The following is a 19,510-nucleotide window of genomic DNA, read 5'->3' on the forward strand; positions in this document are numbered from 1 at the left end:
CAGGTGCATGTAGCTACAGTACAGTAGTTGCTAGATATGTGGACTTAACACCAGGCATCATTTGCCTCTGGCATAAACATTCTCCTTGTTTGTTTTTCATGGTTGGATGCCCATCTCTGGGCTATCTAACATCTACAACATTTACAAATCTAGGAAATGTAAATCTGTTCGGGGATATGTTTGTGTGTATAAAATGTTCCTGATTTATATTCCCAACTGGAATCCTCCCCCCTTCTCACTGAAAAAGACAGTGGCAATGAAGTGGCCTTGTCTTTTTTCTTCTCCCTCCAGCTTTGCTGATAGAAACAAAGCTTGGTTAATTATAGATGGATATAATACATTATTGAACAGTGTCACTTCTTTCGTCTTTATGGTTTGGCCCATGAAAAATTATGGCAATTACAAATGACCTCTGTGGTTATTTAGTAAGTGGTTAGGTTTGAGAGAAGTTGTTCGGGCATGAGAAGCATGACCCTTAGTGGGGCCTCTGAGGAAGTTCCGAGGAGGTTGGATGAACCCTTTGTAGAGTAACTCATGTAGAGCTGCTCCGTTAGGAATGGGTGTAGCAGTGCAGTGACATGGTATGATTAAATCCACAAGGACCTTTGACTTCTCTGCAGTTGGTCTTATCAAAACAATCTTTGTTATGACTACACAGTGCTAAATTGAGTTGCTTTTATGAGTTTCAAGTTTAATTAGTCATATGTTCAGGATACACATGGTATACATGGTATATGCTTACTTGCCCGTTCCTTCTTGACAATGTAACAACAATAAGAAATAATAATATATAAGAAAATGAACATAAAGTAAATAAGGCTCAGTAGAATAGAGGAAGTATGACGGATGTGAAATATGCCATACTGAGCCCACTGTCGTATTCCCATTTCTTTTCAGTACTCTCGCAGAATACAAGCTTTTCAAAATGTCACACTCCTTTGATGTACTTCTCTCCAGGCATTTACTATTGTGGCATTTTCTGCTTTCAGTGTATAGACTGCATGTGCAAAACATTATGAACACGTGCTCTTTCCATGACATAGAGTGACCAGGTGGAACCTATGATCCCTTATTGATTTCACTTGTTAAGTCCACTTCTATCAGTGTAGATGAAGGGGCCAGTATCCCTGAATGGGCCAGTATCCCTGAATGGGCCAGTATCCCTGTGGAACACTTATGAGTCAAATTTAATAGAACGTTTTGTTGTTTGGGAATTGTATTGGACAGGGTTTTTTTCTGTATGAAATGACTATAAAGGACTTCTTGTGTCGCTAGTGTTATAAATCTAATGGGTGCTGCATCTGTTTTCATTCTCAGCAATTGGCTCAGATTGCTCTTGATAAACCGCCAAAGATCTGTAACACTGAAATGTTTGAGACAGAGAATTTTAGAAAGCCGTCAAATATTATATTCAACATATCTTACGTTTTATCAATGCAATAGAGATTTTAATGTTTCTAAAATATGAACATCACCACCAATTATTGATTAATTATTTAAGACACCTACACATTGATGATTTCAGAGGATTTTTCATTAAAATGACTTGGCACACCTACAGGTTGGTTTTGATCTTTCACTCATGTCTGAGGCTGTATTATCAATATGCCACAAGGAAGGGTTCTACTTCAGCCCCAGCTGCAAAAGGGAATGAATGACAATTTTATATGACTTTGATGTATTCTTTTCAATTGAGTCTTTAAAGCAGCTACACACCCACACGTAGCAATACGACTTTCACTTCATTTTAAAAGATTTAAACAGGCACAACCTTGATAAAACAAGTCTTTTTTTTCTCTCAATCAATGTTATTTATTTGTTATTGGGCAAATCATGATGGGCTTCAATGTGTAACAGGTGTGTTTGTACTTCGTAACTCTCCTGCGTTGTGTTTTTAAAGAAACTCAAGCCAGTTGTCCCAGGTGATTGGTGTTTATTCTGACAATAGACACAAGGATGCACATTAAATGTGTAGGACAACAATATGTTGATGGCTGTAGATTCATGATTCATCTGTTAGCATGGAAATAACTGTGAATTAGCAGAGAGCTAATGTGACCATTACAATAAGAGCATGCGAGCTAACTCACTCTTTCAACAATAACATAGAAAAGTGCATCCCAGCATGCTAGCTAACTCACTCTTTCAACAATAACATAGAAAAGTGCATCCCAGCATGCTAGCTAACTCACTCTTTCAACAATAACATAGAAAAGTGCATCCCAGCATGCTAGCTAACTCACTCTTTCAACAATAACATAGAAAAGTGCATCCCAGCATGCTAGCTAACTCACTCTTTCAACAATAACATAGAAAAGTGCATCCCAGCATGCTAGCTAACTCACTCTTACAACAATAACATAGAAAAGCACATCCCAGGATGCCCCCAATATCTAACAGGTACCGTACACATATGTATGTGCATGGGTGTGTGTATATTATATTAGGAAATGTACACATTGTAAATATGGAAATAGATTACAGTATTTCAGAACGTGACCTACAGCTTGCATGTCAAAATCAGACTGGCAAGAATTGACGTTTCCAATCTCCCCCTTTCTGCAAGCGTAGCCAATGACATTACCACTTATTGACATCTGACTTAAACCAACCAATTAGAATAGATAAACATTAAACACACATTTCTGCAGTGGCAAGTGGAAACATAATTAACTGTGTTACAAATGGATAAGCCTAGGTCCATCATAGACAACATTCAAACCTTCCTGGAGCTATGTTGCAGATGCTAGTACCACAGAAACAAGCTAGAATCAATCAGAGATAGAGGGAGGGATAGAGAGAGAGAGAAATCAGTGTCCTGGGTAGCCCTCTCTGTTGGAAGTCATGGGCGTCACGCAGCTAGACTCAGGATACCCCTAAGTGTTTGTGAAAGCATGTGTGGGTGTGCGTCATGAGTCATCCCTATCGTCTGTCCTCTGTGTGTACGACTGCCATTGACAGATTGATCTATCTGAGGAGGCTAATGCTCAGCTAGCGCCTTCATCACCTACTAAGAAATGAGCTCAGTCACAGCCAGGGATTCTCTCAGGCCGACTCTGCCATAGAAATACAGTTATGGATGAGCCACAGGTTATACAGGATTGTGTTTTCTCCCAGTTCGTTGTTTTCGTTAATGCCTTCTACAGTAAATGGGGTCAATTGATAAGTCAGAGTGGCTACCATTTGATCCCAACTTACTTCTGGACTGAACAGACTCTCAAATCAGGGTAGATCAATATGGAAGTTTCGATACAAATGTATAAGTGCTGACAGATAATTAGTTCTTTCTACATGTTGGGATCTTTTGGTGTCTGTAACATGTATTATGCGAGAAATGGCGGTGGAAATACATTTGTGCACAGATGTTGATATAATAATCATGATATCAAAGTAAACTTGGAGTCATACGAGGATGTGGCGTGTGGTCCTTCCACTACGACTCGGAAAACCATGCAGTTTCTTAGGATACATATTAAATAAGTTGTGATAAATTTCACAGAGTGGTGAAAGTTCATGGTGCTGAGGTTTATGCTCCTTTCATATCGAGGGTCATGGCATGATGATCAATGCTTGACTGCCGTTTGACCCCCCCCAAAAATCTTGCTCTTATCCATAATAATATCATCATGTAGACTAGCCTACCTGCACAGCCTGTCCACACTGTATCTGAGAGCTGTTGACTAGAGAGAACGTACCAAGACCAGAGTAGCCACATTTGTGACAAAACTATCAGTAGAGTTGCAAATGCGACAGAAACACATTGAACTTTTTATTTTTATTAGGGACATGAAAACTTAAGCCAAAAAGTACATTTTGTGTGCACTACTTGTCATCGCATTGATTTGTATCCTCAACAAGTTTGTTTGTTGCGAACACAACACTGGTGAGAAAATGCACATTTTCTTTATGCAGATTTTAGAATATCAACCTGAAAATCTGGCGCTATTGGATGGAAACCAAGCTATGGACACTGGATTCCCACATAATTAGTAAAATTTGAATTGGTAGCCTACTTACACAATTTTTTGCCCGTTTCGTTTTCATTTTTTATTTGTGTGTGTGTGCGTGCATGGTTGTGTGTTTGAGTGTATCTCTTTGCGGGTCAAAGCCCCTGGAGCAGAGAGAGGGTGGAAACCATTGCGATTTGAAACCTTGTTCGAAATTTATGAAGTGCTAAAATGTTTTATCCACAGGGAGGCCTAGATAGCTGTCACTGGTAAGCCATTTACTGCTAGGCACTGACTCTGACACCAGACAGAGATCCAGAGGCAGGCAGCAGGCACAGGGCCATGCTCAGCCAGGAGAAATGATACACTGAGTGTACAAAACATTAAGAACACCTTCCTAATATTGAGTCGCATCCCACAGGGATGCTGGCCCATGTTGACTCCAATGCTTTTCACAGTTGTGTCAAATTGGCTGGATATCCTTTGGGTGGTGGACCATTCTTTATACACATGGGAAACTTTTGAGCATGAAAAACCCAGCAGCCCTGGCACCTACTACCATACCCAGTTCAAAGGTAAATAAATCTTGCCATATATTATTATTTTGTCTTGCCCAGTCACCCTCTGTATGGCACACATACACAATTCATGCCTCAATTGCCTCAATTGTCTCAAGGCTTAAAATACTTATTTAACATGTATCCTCCCCTTCATCTACACTGATTGAAGTGGATTTCACAAGTGACATCAATATGTCATGAAAGAGCAGGTGTTCAGAATGTTTTGTACACTCAGTTTATACACCACTCAGAAATCAACCACCTAACGATTAGCACTGAGCCAGCCAACTGATGCTAATTGTTCCCACTTCGTGTTTCTCTCCCTTTCAAGGGAGCTACATAACGACACACACTTTTACATCATCAACACTCCTTTCCCGCTTGTTGCTCCCCTGCTCAACCAAAGCAGCATATATGTTCAATGCTGTGTATGAGCAAATGGCCTCACTTCAGGGCCAGTTAACTATAGATTTAAGAAGAAAGTTAAGCAAAGTTGCTATTCCTCAAAAAGGTTTTTGTTTCTTATGTTTCACCTTAGGCAAAAAGTTGCACAGACAGTGCTATGGATCCCAACATTTCTGAATGGGAAGCCTTCCCTGCTCTGCTCTGTGTGCTTGGGCCACTGTTCTGTCTCTCTGTGACTTACCTGCTTGTGGTCTCAGTCAACCTTTACTGGAGCTCCATGGAATCCTGTCTACCTACAGCAATAGCCAGGCTAATGTCTGTCTGTCATGTTGATCCCACCCCCCTCAGACCACTGCACCACCCGGGAGGCCTTTACTCACAAACTTTATCTGAAAGTTTCAGTATTTATTATTTTAAACCCAAGAACATATTTTAGAACAGTAATCTCTGTTGGAAATTTGCTAACATGATTGCCATTGCTAGTTCGATAGCTAGGTAAATCAATTTCCAATCAACAAACATCTTAAGAAGACATGTAAGAAGATATTTGAGGAGTTCGTAAGAAAATCATAAAATCTTAAGATATTGTTGAGGAATAGCACTTACAAATGATTTGATCAACTTCTTATCTTTTTTCTTAAGCAGCTTCTTAAGTTTTTGCATAAGAAGTGTTTTGTGAATCTGGGCCCAGGTCCATAACAAAGAATTCATTTGTTTCATCATGGTCAAGTAAACAACTACTGTCTTGATGTATTTAGAAGTAAACATACATATGGATCTTAATTTGACGAGTATTGTCGCAGCAAAATAATCCTGCAGCAACAGGATTTGAAAGATTAGTCACAAGTGTAATACTGTTAATATAACCGTGTGCTATGAATTCCAAGGTTAGTACACATGGTTTTCAGTGAATTTATATAAATCATTGAAGCTCATCTGCATTTTCTCAGCAGGAAAACTATCAGCAACAAAAATGTGATCAAATTAAGATCCTACTCCTGTAGTATACCCATTCAAGTCAGTTGTCTTGTCATCTAATGTTTTTGTACTCTTTGTTCTCCTCTCTTGCAGTTTTTAGTGAAGATCTACGTTCCAGCTTATATTTTGTCAATGCATCTCTGCAAGAGGTAGTGTTTGCCAGCACCACAGGGACCCTGGTGCCCTGTCCCGCTGCAGGGGTGCCCCCCGCCTCTCTGCGCTGGTACCTGGCCACCGGAGAGGAGATCTACGATGTGCCCGGGATCCGCCACGTGCACCCCAATGGCACCCTCCAGATCTTTAACTTCCTCCCCTCCAGCTTTAGTAAGCTGATCCATGACAATACCTACTATTGCACAGCTGAAAATCCTTCAGGGAAAATAAGAAGCCAAGATGTCCACATTAAGGCCGGTAAGTGTTTATTTTAAATAGTAGCTGTTTTTGTTGTCATTCCTTAATTTCTTCTTGTATGTATTAATTTGCCTTTGCCAAATGCCACCCCTCTTGCTATCCTCAGTATTTCGGGAACCCTACACGGTCCGGGTGGAGGACCAGAAAGCCATGAGAGGCAATGTAGCGGTCTTCAAGTGCATTATCCCGGCCTCCGTGGAGGCTTACGTCACTGTCGTATCGTGGGAGAAAGACACAGTCTCACTATCCTCAGGTAAGACAACATTCGTGTATCTTGGTCAGAATTTTGTTCAATTCTTTGCTTGGACTCTTCAAATCAGCTATTGGATTACACGTTCAATGGAATGATTCGTAGGTGTAGCTAGCCTTCCCTGCTCTGCTCTGTGTGCTTGGGCCACTGTTCTCTGTCTCTCTGTGACTTACCTGCTTGTGGTCTCAGTCAACCTTTACTGGAGCTCCATGGAATCCTGTCTACCTACAGCAATAGCCAGGCTAATGTCTGTCTGTCATGTTGATCCCACCACCCTCGATTGGGACCATTCATTAAACAGGTTGATATTGTATATTAAACGACAACTCTCCTGTTAGACCATTAACCAGCCTCTGGGCAATTTTGCTTTATATTGTGGGACATGTTTTCATGGCATTTTAAATGTGTTTGCTCAAGCACAAAGATCCCTTCTGTGATCCATGTCTGTGTGTACTGGTTGCTCGTCGAGGGCTTTACTGTTTCTGCTTCTGTAAGGAGATATGATGTGGTCTATAATGACTGCACATGAGTTTTGCAGATACAGACAAGACTAAAAAAGATGCTAGCATCACTTTTTACTGTGTAACATGCATGGCCATAGTATGGAAAGCGGAATTTGGACTTTTCTCGTTTTAATTATGTGCTTAACTGTATAACACAGGGCAGTTTCTAATAGCTTGTGGGTTTTTAAGTGAGTTTAGGTCATGCAGTATTGTAGTCCTATGGAACCTTTATTTTTTACTACAAAACAGCCTGGGTGTTCTAAAGGTGAATAACACGTAGGAGCACTGATGCTTCATCATCACCCAGTTCTTAGGAGGGCTTTTACATGCATTAAAAATCACCTAGATGGGATTGTTACCTGTTTATTCCAATGACTATCAAGCCACAGGAGGCTTGTCAGAAGCATCAGTATCATGGTCAGGATCACTGCTCTTTCCTTGCCCTTTATTTGATGATGTTCTGATACATGAGCAAATGCGCACCTTACACAGTTATGGAGAGGGTATGTTTACTGCGTATGTTTACAAAGTGCATTTAAAGGTGTGTGTGTGTTTTATTTCTTTACCAGGGGTTTGATCCCAGGTTGTGTGTGTGTGTGTGTGTGTGTGTGTGTGTGTGTGTGTGTGTGTGTGTGTGTGTGTGTGTGTGTGTGTGTGTGTGTGTGTGTGTGTGTGTGTGTGTGTGTGTGTGTGTGTGTGTGTGTGTGTGTGTGTGTGTGTGTGTGTGCGTGCGTGCGTGTGTTTGTAAATGTGTTAGCATGAGGTTATCAACCAGGCCTGGAAACAGAAAAGTTTGACCCAACCTATTCTTCTCTGAGGGTTGCCAACCCTGCCCTCTACATTTTTCATGAAAGAAGACTTTGTCTCGGTGGACACAAAATAAAGCTATCCAACCGCTGTGCTAAATTATTAATCTAAGGTTTTCGGTTGGGAACAGTTACATCAAACACACATCCGCAGTCAGACTTTCTATTGGAATTCAAAGACTAAAACACATTCCACACACAACAGATCCACCTCAACCAGGGCCTCTGATGGCAGTTATTATACATGTTGGTTTTTAATGTCATGTTTACAAACATCAGTATTAGCTTCCAAATAATAATAATTATTATAGATTTGGCCATTTTATTCACTATACAATCATTTCTTTGTGGTTGTTCAGTCAAATATGTATGTATTTGATAGATTATTGTATCATATAACCCCTTTAAAGTAGATATCTTAGTAAAAGATTTTACCCTCTAAATCATATATTAATATGTACAAGGGACTGGTTTGCATTGCGTCTCATCTGAAACCTGTACATTTCCATTGATTCATGTCAGGGGAAAGAATATGTATAATTACAGACTAGGGCCGGTCTTAATTAATCAACTGTGATTGAAAAGTTAATTACAATATGAATGACCTCTTAAAAAAAGGACTGCTTAGTAGTCATTTGAAGTGGCCCTGTTTTCAATCTGAATGAGCACCGCAACTCACAAGCCCTAATGTTGCCACTAACTTACCATTAACCTGTCATGCATTTTAAAATGTACCTCGCCGTGCGGCTTTTCAAATTCACAGCAGCCGCCTGGCTCCTCTCTGCTTTTGATAAACAATTGACAGAGCTAATAGGGAGATGAAAGAGAACAAAGCAGAGGAGTGGATCTTGCAGCGCGGCTGCCTTTTATATGGGATGCCTAATGCATCTCCAGCTTTTTTATGTATCAAGTGGTGGGGCTGTTGAATACAGGATGGGCTGGACATCTTTTTGTCTTCCGCATCTGCTTTGCCTTTGTCTCTCACCTTTCACATGTGATCCAATTTAATGAGGGGGCCTTGATGGAAAAAGGCTGATCAAAACCACCTCTCTAAGGGATGCATACAACATGTTGTCATACAGGTGTGTATTCCCCTTGGATAGGGTGATTTACAATGCATTTATGAGTCGTATGGTTATACAATAACAACTTCTTCCTCTCTTCTCTCTCACACTCTTCCTCTTTGTTTTGCTGGATGAGGCAGAGTTGGGGTTTGCTGCACAGTGAACCCGTCTCATTCAGACCCCGGCCCTGCATGTCCCTGCATTGGTCCTCTGGGTTTCAGTCTCCTCCAATGATGCTACACTCTGCACCTACTGGGAAACTTGTATTCATCCATGTGAGGTGGGACTTTCTCTTGAGCAAACAGCTTACTGTGTATACAGTATCTTACACATGTTGTTTGCTGGCATTTGCAAACATTTGAAAATATTTAAATGTTAATTTAAGTGTCGGGATGTTGCGATAGTGCTGCTGCATCACATTGCCCCAGACAGACAGAAAGACAGACAGACAGACAGACAGACAGGTACAAGGTCTGTGTATGGGCGAGACGGCCAGTGTCTGCCTACTGCTGCTGGGAGGAAAAGTAGAGACTGGTCCTCTGGTGCCTGGAGATAGTGCTTTCTCATTAGAACAAACACACGTGCCTTTCATCTTTTCAAGCTGAAGATTAAGCTGGAGATGGTGCAAGGGAAGCTTTTCTCAAGCATTAAGGCACAGGCTTACTGCAATGCTGGAGGAGAGGGATGACTGTAAGCCTCTCCCTCCTCTTCTGTATCCTCTGTTTCTCTCCTCTCTCTTTCTTTCTCTCTCTCCTCTCTCTCTCATCACCTCTTTCCCTTGCTCACTTATAAGGAATGTTGTTGAAAGATATTTGTTATTATTGGTGAATACATTGCATACTGAGCATCTTTCCTAGTTCCCAGTTTTGGTACAATACCATAATGGTATCACATGTAGTCATATACAGTACCAGTCAAAAGTTTGGACACACCTGCTCATTCAAGGGGTTTTCTGTATTTTTGTATATTTCTTTTCTACACATTGTAGAATAATAGTGTAGACAACAAAACTATTAAATAACACATATGGAATCATGTAGGAACCAAAAAGGTGTAAAACAAGAGATTCTTCAAAGTAGCCATCTTTTGCACACTCTTGGCATTGTCTCAACCAGCTTCATGAGGTAGTCACCTGGAAAGCATTTAAATTAACAGGTATGCCTTGTTAAAAGTTAAAAAGGTGGAATTTCTTTCCTTCTTAATGCATTTGAGCCAATCAGTTGTGTTGTGACAAGGTAGGGGTGGTATACAGAAGACATGAAGGTCAGTCAATATGGAACATTTCAAGAACTTTGAATGTTTCTTCAAGTGCAGTCGCAAAAACCATCAAGCGCTATGATGAAACTGGCTCACATGAGGACCGCCATAGGAAAGGAAGACCCTGAATTACCTCTGCTGTAGAGGATAAGTTCATTAGTTACCAACCTCAGAAACTGCAGCCCAAATAAATGCTTCACAGAGTTCAAGTTATAGACACATCTCAACATCAACTTTTCAGAGGAGACTGCATGAATCAGGCTTGAACTTTTATTTAACTAGGCAAGTCAGTTAAGAACAAATTCTTATTTACAATGACGGCCTAGGAACAGTGGGTTAACTGCCTTGTTCAGCGACAGAACAACAGATTTTTACCTTGGCAGCTCGGGGATTTAATCTAGCAACCTTTTGGTTAATGGCCCAACACTCTAACCAATTCATGGTCGAATTGCTGCAGAGAAACCACTACTAAAGGACACAATAAGAAGATGAGACTTGCTTGGGACAAGAAATATGAGCAAAGGACATTAGACCGATGGAAATCTGTCCTTTGGTCTGATAAGCCATGTCTTTGTGAGAGACACGCATGGAGGAGGAGGTGTGAGGGTGTGGGGGTGCTTTGCTGGTGACACTGACAGTGATTTATTTAGAATTCAAGGCACACTTAACCAGCATGGCTACCACAGAATTCTGCAGCGACACACCATCCCAACTGTTTTGTGCTTAGTGGGATTATCATTGGTTTTTTCAACAGGACAATGACCCAACACACCTCCAGGCTGTGTAAGGGCTATTTGACCAAGAAGGAGAGTGGTGGAGTGCTGCATCAGATGACCTGACCTCAACTTTCACCTAACCTCAATCCAATTGAGATGGTTTGGGATGAGTTGGACTGCAGAGTGAAGGAAAAGCAGCCAACAAGTGCTCAACATATATGGGAACTTCTTCAAGACTGTTGAAAAAGCATTCCAGGTGAAGCTAGTTGAGAGAATTCCAAGAGTGTGCAAAGCTGTCATCAAGGAAAAGGGTGGCTATTTGAAGAATCTAAAATATGTTTTGATTTGTTTAACACTTTTTTTGGTTACTACATGATTCCATATATGTTATTTCATAGTTTTGATGTATTTGCTATTATTCTACTATGTAGAAAATAGTAAAATAAAGAAAATACTTGAATGAGTAGGTGTTTCCGAACTTTTGACTGGTACTGTATATACTGTATAATCTTCTGGATTTGACCTTCTATAACGGCTCAGGGGTTTTGGTGGTCAGAGAAAGGGGCCTTACAATTCTACTGATGCAGCCTTAAAGTCTCTATCCTGGATGATCAGTGAGTCTTCTTCCTTGACTGCCAGCCTGCCTTCCTCTGTTGCATAACACTTGGCAGAAGGCCCAAGTCAATTCCTGCTGGCTGCAAAACACTGTTTTCTATTTGATTTATGCAAATTTCGTCATCCAATGCTCGGAGCATTACCAGAGCCCCTGGATACATTTTTCCGTCACATTTATGTGGGCTGCTTCACAACTGTGTACTTTACACTAACTGTTTAAATGCCTCGGCAATCTCTCTCACTGCTCTTGACGCCACTCACCCTCATTCAAGGTCTTGAGCAGTGCTAATCAAAGCTTATCAAGGAATATGCCGGCTAATAGCATCAGTGTCTTAACCAGCCAATCTCCATAATGTCTGGGATGCCCTTACATAGACTAGAGTAGGGAAGGAAGCCATCATCACAGAGCAGGGATTAATCTAGACAGCTTCATGACGCCTCCCCATTTTTCACTGGGATTGACAGAGGGCACCTACAGGCAGGCAGAGACAGGACAGTTAAATCAACTCGGATCCAACCCAAAGTCAGGCCAACCTTGAAAAGAGGGCAGAAATAAGATATCACTGGTTCGCTTGGTCTGCCAAGGGGGAAGAAGAAGATGGAGAGGAGAGTGGGCGAGGCTGAAGCTTTCCTTGGTAAACAAAGGCGTCCACACTACATTGTATAGGCCACATTGTTATGTCTCCCTCTCACTCTCTCTCTCTCTCTCTCTCTCTCTCTCTCTCTCTCTCTCTCTCTCTCTCTCTCTCTATCTCTCTCTCTCTCTCTCTCTCACGCTCTCTGTCTCTCTCTCTCTCTCGCACGCTCTCTCTATCTCTCTCTCTCACGCGCTCTCTATCTCTCTCTCTCTCTCTCTCTCTCTCTCGCTCTCTCTCTCTCTCACACTCTCTATCTCTCTCTCTCTCTCTCACGCTCTCTGTCTCTCTCTCTCTCTCGCACGCTCTCTCTATCTCTCTCTCTCTCTCACGCTCTCTCTCTCTCTCTCTCTCTCTCTCTCTCTCTCTCTCTCACTCTCTCTCTCTCACACTCTCTATCTCTCTCTCTCTCTCTCTCACGCTCTCTGTCTCTCTCTCTCTCTCTCTCGCACGCTCTCTCTATCTCTCTCTCATGCTCTCTCTATCTCTCTCTCTCTCTCTCTCTCTCGCTCTCTCTCAGGAGGATGGAAAGCATGATCTCTATCTAACCACCGAACGATTACGAGGCAGCCCTGGGCTAGTGTGTTTGTGCGTGTATGCGTGGTGCCTGCGTGTGCTATTCCTCCCACCCTGCAGTAAAGCCTTATGAAACAACACAGCACATAATTTTACTCCTGCTCCACCCAGAGCAGCAGCAACTGAAATGCTGACCCTTATCTTTCACTAGATCCCAGTTCATAGTCTACTCATGCACAGCTGCTGGAAAGCTGGGGAGATGGGGTATTGGGAGTGTGTGTGTGTGTTGAGAACGATACAATTCAGAAATATCAATACTTGTGTTCATTAATCACATGGCTGCCAGAGAGAATTATGGCAACATGAGCTGAAGGATGCATTTGTGCATTTGCAGCATGGATGCTGTGTGAAGGGGAGTTTGGGGAATTGGGGTGAGGGGATAATGGATCCTTTTATATGTGAGTGGAGTGAGCAGAGGAGATGGTCTGGGGTTGGTTGTTGATCTAAATGTACATCACATAGTGCTGTATTTGTTATATGGACATACATGGACATGATTTGGAAAGGCACACACCTGTCTATATAATGTTCCACAGTTGTCAGAGCAAAAACCAAGCCATGCAGCCAAGGAAAAATCTGTAGAGCTTGATTGTGTGGAAGGGTGCCAAAAAATGTCTGCATCATTGAAGGTCCCCAAGAACACAGTGGCCTCCATCATTCTTAAATAAAAGAAGTTTGGAGCCATCAAGACTCTTCCTCGAGTTGGCCGCCCGGCCAAACGGAGCAATCGGGGGAGAAGGGCGTTGGTCATGGAGGTGACCAAGAACCCGATGGTCATTTTGACTGAGCCTCAGAGTTTCTCTGTGGAGATGGGAGAATCTTCCAGAAGGACAACCATCTCTGCAGCACTCCACCAATCAGGCCTTTATGTTACAGTGGCCAGACAGAAGACACTCTTCAGTAAAAGGCATATGACAGCCCACTTGGAGTTTGCCAAAAGGCACCTAAAGGACTCTCAGATCACGAGGAACAAGATTCTCTAGTCTGATGAAACCAAGATTGAACTCTTTGGACTGAATGCCAAGCATCACGTCTGGAGGAAACCTGGCACCATCCCTACGGTGAAGCATGGTGTTGGCAGCATCATACCTTGGGGATGTTTTTCAGCAGCAGGGACTGGGAGACTAGTCCTGATTGAGGGAAAGATGAACAGAACAAAGTACAGAGAGATCTTTGATGAAGACCTGCTCTAGAGCGCTCAGGATCTCAGACTGGGGCAAAGGTTCATCTTCCAACAGGACAACGACCCTAAGCACACATCCAAGACAATGCAGGAATGGCTTCGGGACCTGACAAAGCTTGAGAGGTTCTGCAGAGAAGAATGGGAGACACTCCCCAAATACAGTTGTGTCAAGCTTGTAGTGTCATACCCAAGAAGACTCGAGGCTGTAATTGCTGCCAAAAGTCCTTCAACAAAGTACTGAGTAATGGGTCTGAAAACTTATGTAAATGTGACATTTCCTTTTTTTATTTGTATAAATGTGCAAACATTTCTAATAAACTGTTTTTGCTTTGTCATTCTGGGGTATTGTGTGTATGACCCCAACCATGGCGGGAGGGATATAATTGTTTGTGTATTTTCACATTGTACGATGTGAGTATTTTTGTTATTGTATGAGGTGCACAGTAAGTAGTCAGAGTATTACTGCAGTATTACGGTTGTATAGCAATTTTCCATTGAGGCGTCCGAGCACCAGATTTCCTGCTGATTCATTACCGCAGTATTACTTCAGTATTATAGCAATTTTCCATTGAGGAGGCCGAGCACCAGATTTCCTACTGATATGTTGCCTGCCTGCCACCCAGCCTATCAGAGCTATAGAAAACAACAACTGTTGATCACCGTTATAGCTCTGAGCAGGCATTCTTAATCACAGTTTACTGTTAAGTAAAAGCAATATGGCAGCCATTAGGCCGCTTAGGATGAAAATAATTAGGTGGTGATCTGTGGAGCGATGGGTACTAAGCATGGTTTAATCTTTAATAAGCAGTGATGAGTTTATGGTATGTTGCAGATTGGCATCAGTCGTCGGAACAGGAATGGGCCTTTCCAGTGCATTACACTGCTGTACAGGTGGACTGGACCTGGGCCAGACTACACCATGGCAGCAGGCCAAGAAACAGATTAGTAATAAGCGCAGGGTGAAATAATTAAGGGCGGAACAACCAATTAATTTCTGTTTATAAACCACTCCTAGATTTGGGGTTGTGTTTACCCATAGTGCAGTGGGGCAGGCGTTCCCTAGTCGGGGTGTGTTGGTGGCGAGTTTTGTGGCGGGCACTTCCTATATGGTCTGGAGAACACTGAATAAACACAAAGAAGAGAGGCCAGTTGATGTTCAATCAATCTCCTAGAATGCAACAGTCTCTGATCACATCTTAAAAGCCTTGAAAAAAAGGACTTAAAGACAAAGCACCCACTGACTGACCAAAGAGATTTTATTCTCTCTCCTTCATCCTTCCAATCTGAGATGAAAGCATCTTCCTCTCAGGGTGGTCAATCTAGAAAATACAGTATATCGCATTTAGTCCTTTTAAACTTTCACACTAAATCTGTGAGCCATTCTGCCCATACTGGGGACCTTAGCGCTGATTGGAAACGCTCAAGACATTAAAGACACTGAAGTAAACTAATCAAGTGGAGTGTCAATGCATCTTGTGCAACAAAGACCTCATCTCAGACAACAAATGGCATTGCAGTTTGGGTGTTGTTGGTGGATATCTAGATCTTTTTACAATTGCGTTCACTCAAAGCTGAGCTTGAATCATGCATTTTTAGAATATTAGATACAAATTGGTTATTAGTGTTACTATACAGTGTGTCTACAGTGTAGCAGTGCTCCTCGTCCACTGCTGCCTGCCAGTATTATTATTTTAAGGTGACCCTCCATCTCTGTCTTGATGGATGAAACATCAGTCTTCATTTTCCCCTTTTCTACTGCCCAATATGGCAAACTCCTTCTTGTCCTTTCCCCCTCTCCCTTCCTGGAGGTGTGGCTCTCTACTGGCTGTCACAAAGATGCTTATGGTCTAGAAAAGGGGTGGCCAACTCTCCTGTATAGCTAACTGGATGTGAAGGCTTTTGTTCCAGCCCTGCACTAATATAACAAACCTGATTCAGCTTACCTAAAAAAACAAAAGTGAGGCTGGTAAAGTAGGGATGCGATTGATTTTGTGATGCACAGACGTCTGCCTTGGGGTTGGTAGGTGCACCCTTGACATTTTCCATTTTGTGCAAACCGTAGTGAAAGGGGAAGCAATTATCTGTCCCTGTCTTCCTTTGGTATTATGGAGCCTTTCATAGTGTTGTTGACTGTGACGTCACAAGGTGGAGGCCGTGGAGACTGACCTTTTGACAGACGCAGCCTGCAATCTTCACATCCGCGTAGGTGTTCAGCCAGCCAATCAGAACAGCTCCTGCTGCTGCACAGTCTTATCACCTGCCTACAGCTGCTGCTGCCCCTCTGATGGAGCAAGAAGGAGGAGGGGGGGGAGCAAGGGAGAGAAGGAGAGATGTTACTGCGGTTGAGAATGAGGATGATTTCTTCTGCCTGTACCAGCACATATCCATGTATTTTAAAGCACTGCATTCAAATGGAATTGTCATGGTACATTGCTTGTGTGATATAACTAGTGTGCTTAAACATATTTGAGGCGCTGTTTTTTTTAATACTGTTTGAGAAATGTTCAGTGCCTCAATCATTGTAGTTAAGTATGTTGGTAGAAAAATAGTTAAATTGGGGTTTAGAGCAAAAGCATGCTTTGTAGCCTTAGTAGAAATAATATATAGAAAAAAAGCTCAATCTGAATTGATTTTCCTGGTACTTTCTGCTGTACTTGAGTTACCATGGAAACCTGGTCATGTTCCCCTGGCCTCCTAGGGCAAGTATAATTGTTGTCTGTTTCTCAAAGCCAAATTCTCCAGCTCTCTCAAATGGTTCATCTACCGATGAAATAAAAAACATTCTCAAGGATATATATTTATATTCCTCCTGCTACAGTTGTAGCTTTATGAACCTGCCCACTTAGCATCTAGCAGTCTCTAACCACAAGCGTACAAAGATTGTGTACTATGTGTACCATTGCTAGCAATACAGTAATGCCTTTGCTTCTCCCATTTTCTATTTGAATATACATTTTTACCTACTGCAAAGGACTGTTGTATTTATAATGTAAGTAGCTGCTTGTATGGATGTACAGAAACTACCATTACCAAGCCTCTCCCATACTGTCTTTACCTCACGCAGGCTTTATATTTCCTACCCAAATGAGAAGGGAGAGAGAGCTCTCGTTTTCCTACAGGAATAATTTGCTGAAATTGGGGCTGCGTCGCTGGGCTGTGAGTATGCTCCCTCAGCAAAAAGGCCTGGGATGCTTCTAAACTTTTCGACTTCGTATCAAAGGGGACTCTGGGGTCACCTGTTTCCTCAATATTTCAAGTCAGATATTGTCCTGTCACTGTGTTGGACATATCCCAACTTTCTCTTACTGTAGAAAAGCATGGGTCTAGTCTTAGCTGGACACCTGGTGTTTACCTGTAGAAAAGCATGGGTCTAGTCTTAGCTGGACACCTGGTGTTTACCTGTAGAAAAGCATGGGTCTAGTCTGAGCTGGACACCTGGTGTTTACCTGTAGAAAAGCATGGGTCTAGTCTGAGCTGGACACCTGGTGTTTACCTGTAGAAAAGCATGGGTCTAGTCTTAGCTGGACACCTGGTATTTACCTGTAGAAAAGCATGGGTCTAGTCTTAGCTGGACACCTGGTGTTTACCTGTAGAAAAGCATGGGTCTAGTTTTAGCTGGACACCTGGTGTTTACCTGTAGAAAAGCATGGGTCTAGTCTTAGCTGGACACCTGGTGTTTACCTGTAGAAAAGCATGGGTCTAGTCTTAGCTGGACACCTGGTGTTTACCTGTAGAAAAGCATGGGTCTAGTCTTAGCTGGACACCTGGTATTTACCTGTAGAAAAGCATGGGTCTAGTCTTAGCTGGACACCTGGTGTTTACCTGTAGAAAAGCATGGGTCTAGTCTTAGCTGGACACCTGGTATTTACCTGTAGAAAAGCATGGGTCTAGTCTTAGCTGGACACCTGGTATTTACCTGTAGAAAAGCATGGGTCTAGTCTTAGCTGGACACCTGGTGTTTACCTGTAGAAAAGCATGGGTCTAGTTTTAGCTGGACACCTGGTGTTTACCTGTAGAAAAGCATGGGTCTAGTCTTAGCTGGACACCTGGTGTTTACCTGTAGAAAAGCATGGGTCTAGTCTTAGCTGGACACCTGGTATTTACCTGTAGAAAAGCATGGGTCTAGTCTTAGCTGGACACCTGGTGTTTACCTGTAGAAAAGCATGGGTCTAGTCTTAGCTGGACACCTGGTGTTTACCTGTAGAAAAGCATGGGTCTAGTCTTAGCTGGACACCTGGTGTTTACCTGTAGAAAAGCATGGGTCTAGTCTTAGCTGGACACCTGGTGTTTACCTGTAGAAAAGCATGAGTCTAGTCTTAGCTGGACACCTGGTGTTTACCTGTAGAAAAGCAAGAGTCTAGTCTTAGCTGGACACCTGGTGTTTACCTGTAGAAAAGCATGGGTCTAGTCTTAGCTGGACACCTGGTGTTTACCTGTAGAAAAGCATGGGTCTAGTCTTAGGTGGACACCTGGTGTTTACCTGTAGAAAAGCATGGGTCTAGTCTTAGCTGGACACCTGGTGTTTACCTGTAGAAAAGCATGGGTCTAGTTTTAGCTGGACACCTGGTGTTTACCTGTAGAAAAGCATGGGTCTAGTTTTAGCTGGACACCTGGTGTTTACCTGTAGAAAAGCATGGGTCTAGTCTTAGCTGGACACCTGGTGTTTACCTGTAGAAAAGCATGGGTCTAGTCTTAGCTGGACACCTGGTGTTTACCTGTAGAAAAGCATGGGTCTAGTTTTAGCTGGACACCTGGTGTTTACCTGTAGAAAAGCATGGGTCTAGTCTTAGCTGGACACCTGGTGTTTACCTGTAGAAAAGCATGGGTCTAGTTTTAGCTGGACACCTGGTGTTTACCTGTAGAAAAGCATGGGTCTAGTTTTAGCTGGACACCTGGTGTTTACCTGTAGAAAAGCATGGGTCTAGTCTTAACTGGACATCTGGTGTTTCACTGCACACCATCAATCCATCACACCATCAAGTCTCCATGGCAAAAATCACATTTTGACAAATGTACCTTTAAAGATTGAGAGAAAGACTTGCCTAATATTCTTTGATTACTCATGTTTTTTTTTATTGTTGGGGGCAAAAGACAAATAATTATATAAAAAGCCTGTTATTATTCTTAAATGTATTTCATTTGTCAATAAGCAATTTAGCACATTTTATGTAAAAAAAAATTTTTTTTAGTGTACAAATATAAACTCAGCAAAAAAATAAATGTCCTCACTGTCAACTGCGTTTATTTTCAGCAAACTTAACATGTTGAAATATTTGTATGAAAACAAGATTCAACAACTGAGACATAAACTGAACATGTTCCACAGACATGTGACTAAAAGAAATGGAATACTTTATCCCTGAACAAAGTGGGGGTCACTATCAAAAGTAACAGTCAGTATCTGGTGTGGCCACCAGCTGCATTAAGTACTGCAGTGCATCTTCTCCTCATGGACTGCACCAGATTTGCCAGTTCTTGCTGTGAGATGTTACCCCACTCTTCCACCAAGGCACCTGCAAGTTCCCGGACATTTCTGGGCGGAATGGCCCTAGCCCTCACCCTCCGATCCAACAGGTCAAAGACCTGCTCATTGGGATTGAGATC

General features: G+C 42.3%; 1 protein-coding gene across 2 annotated transcripts in view; it reads left to right on the plus strand.

Annotated features, from left to right (window-relative positions):
• Nucleotides 1-19,510, plus strand: part of dscamb (Down syndrome cell adhesion molecule b) — a 137,590-nt gene that overhangs the window by 13,547 nt on the left and 104,533 nt on the right. For both annotated transcript variants that reach the window (XM_064975000.1, XM_064975001.1), the window contains exons 2-3: nt 5,984-6,301; nt 6,408-6,554. In XM_064975000.1, coding sequence (XP_064831072.1) covers nt 5,984-6,301; nt 6,408-6,554 — 465 coding nt within the window. The remainder of the gene's footprint in view (nt 1-5,983; nt 6,302-6,407; nt 6,555-19,510) is intronic.

Source organism: Oncorhynchus masou, chromosome 9 (genome assembly GCF_036934945.1).
Source record: "Oncorhynchus masou masou isolate Uvic2021 chromosome 9, UVic_Omas_1.1, whole genome shotgun sequence".
NCBI classification, from domain to species: domain Eukaryota; kingdom Metazoa; phylum Chordata; class Actinopteri; order Salmoniformes; family Salmonidae; genus Oncorhynchus; species Oncorhynchus masou.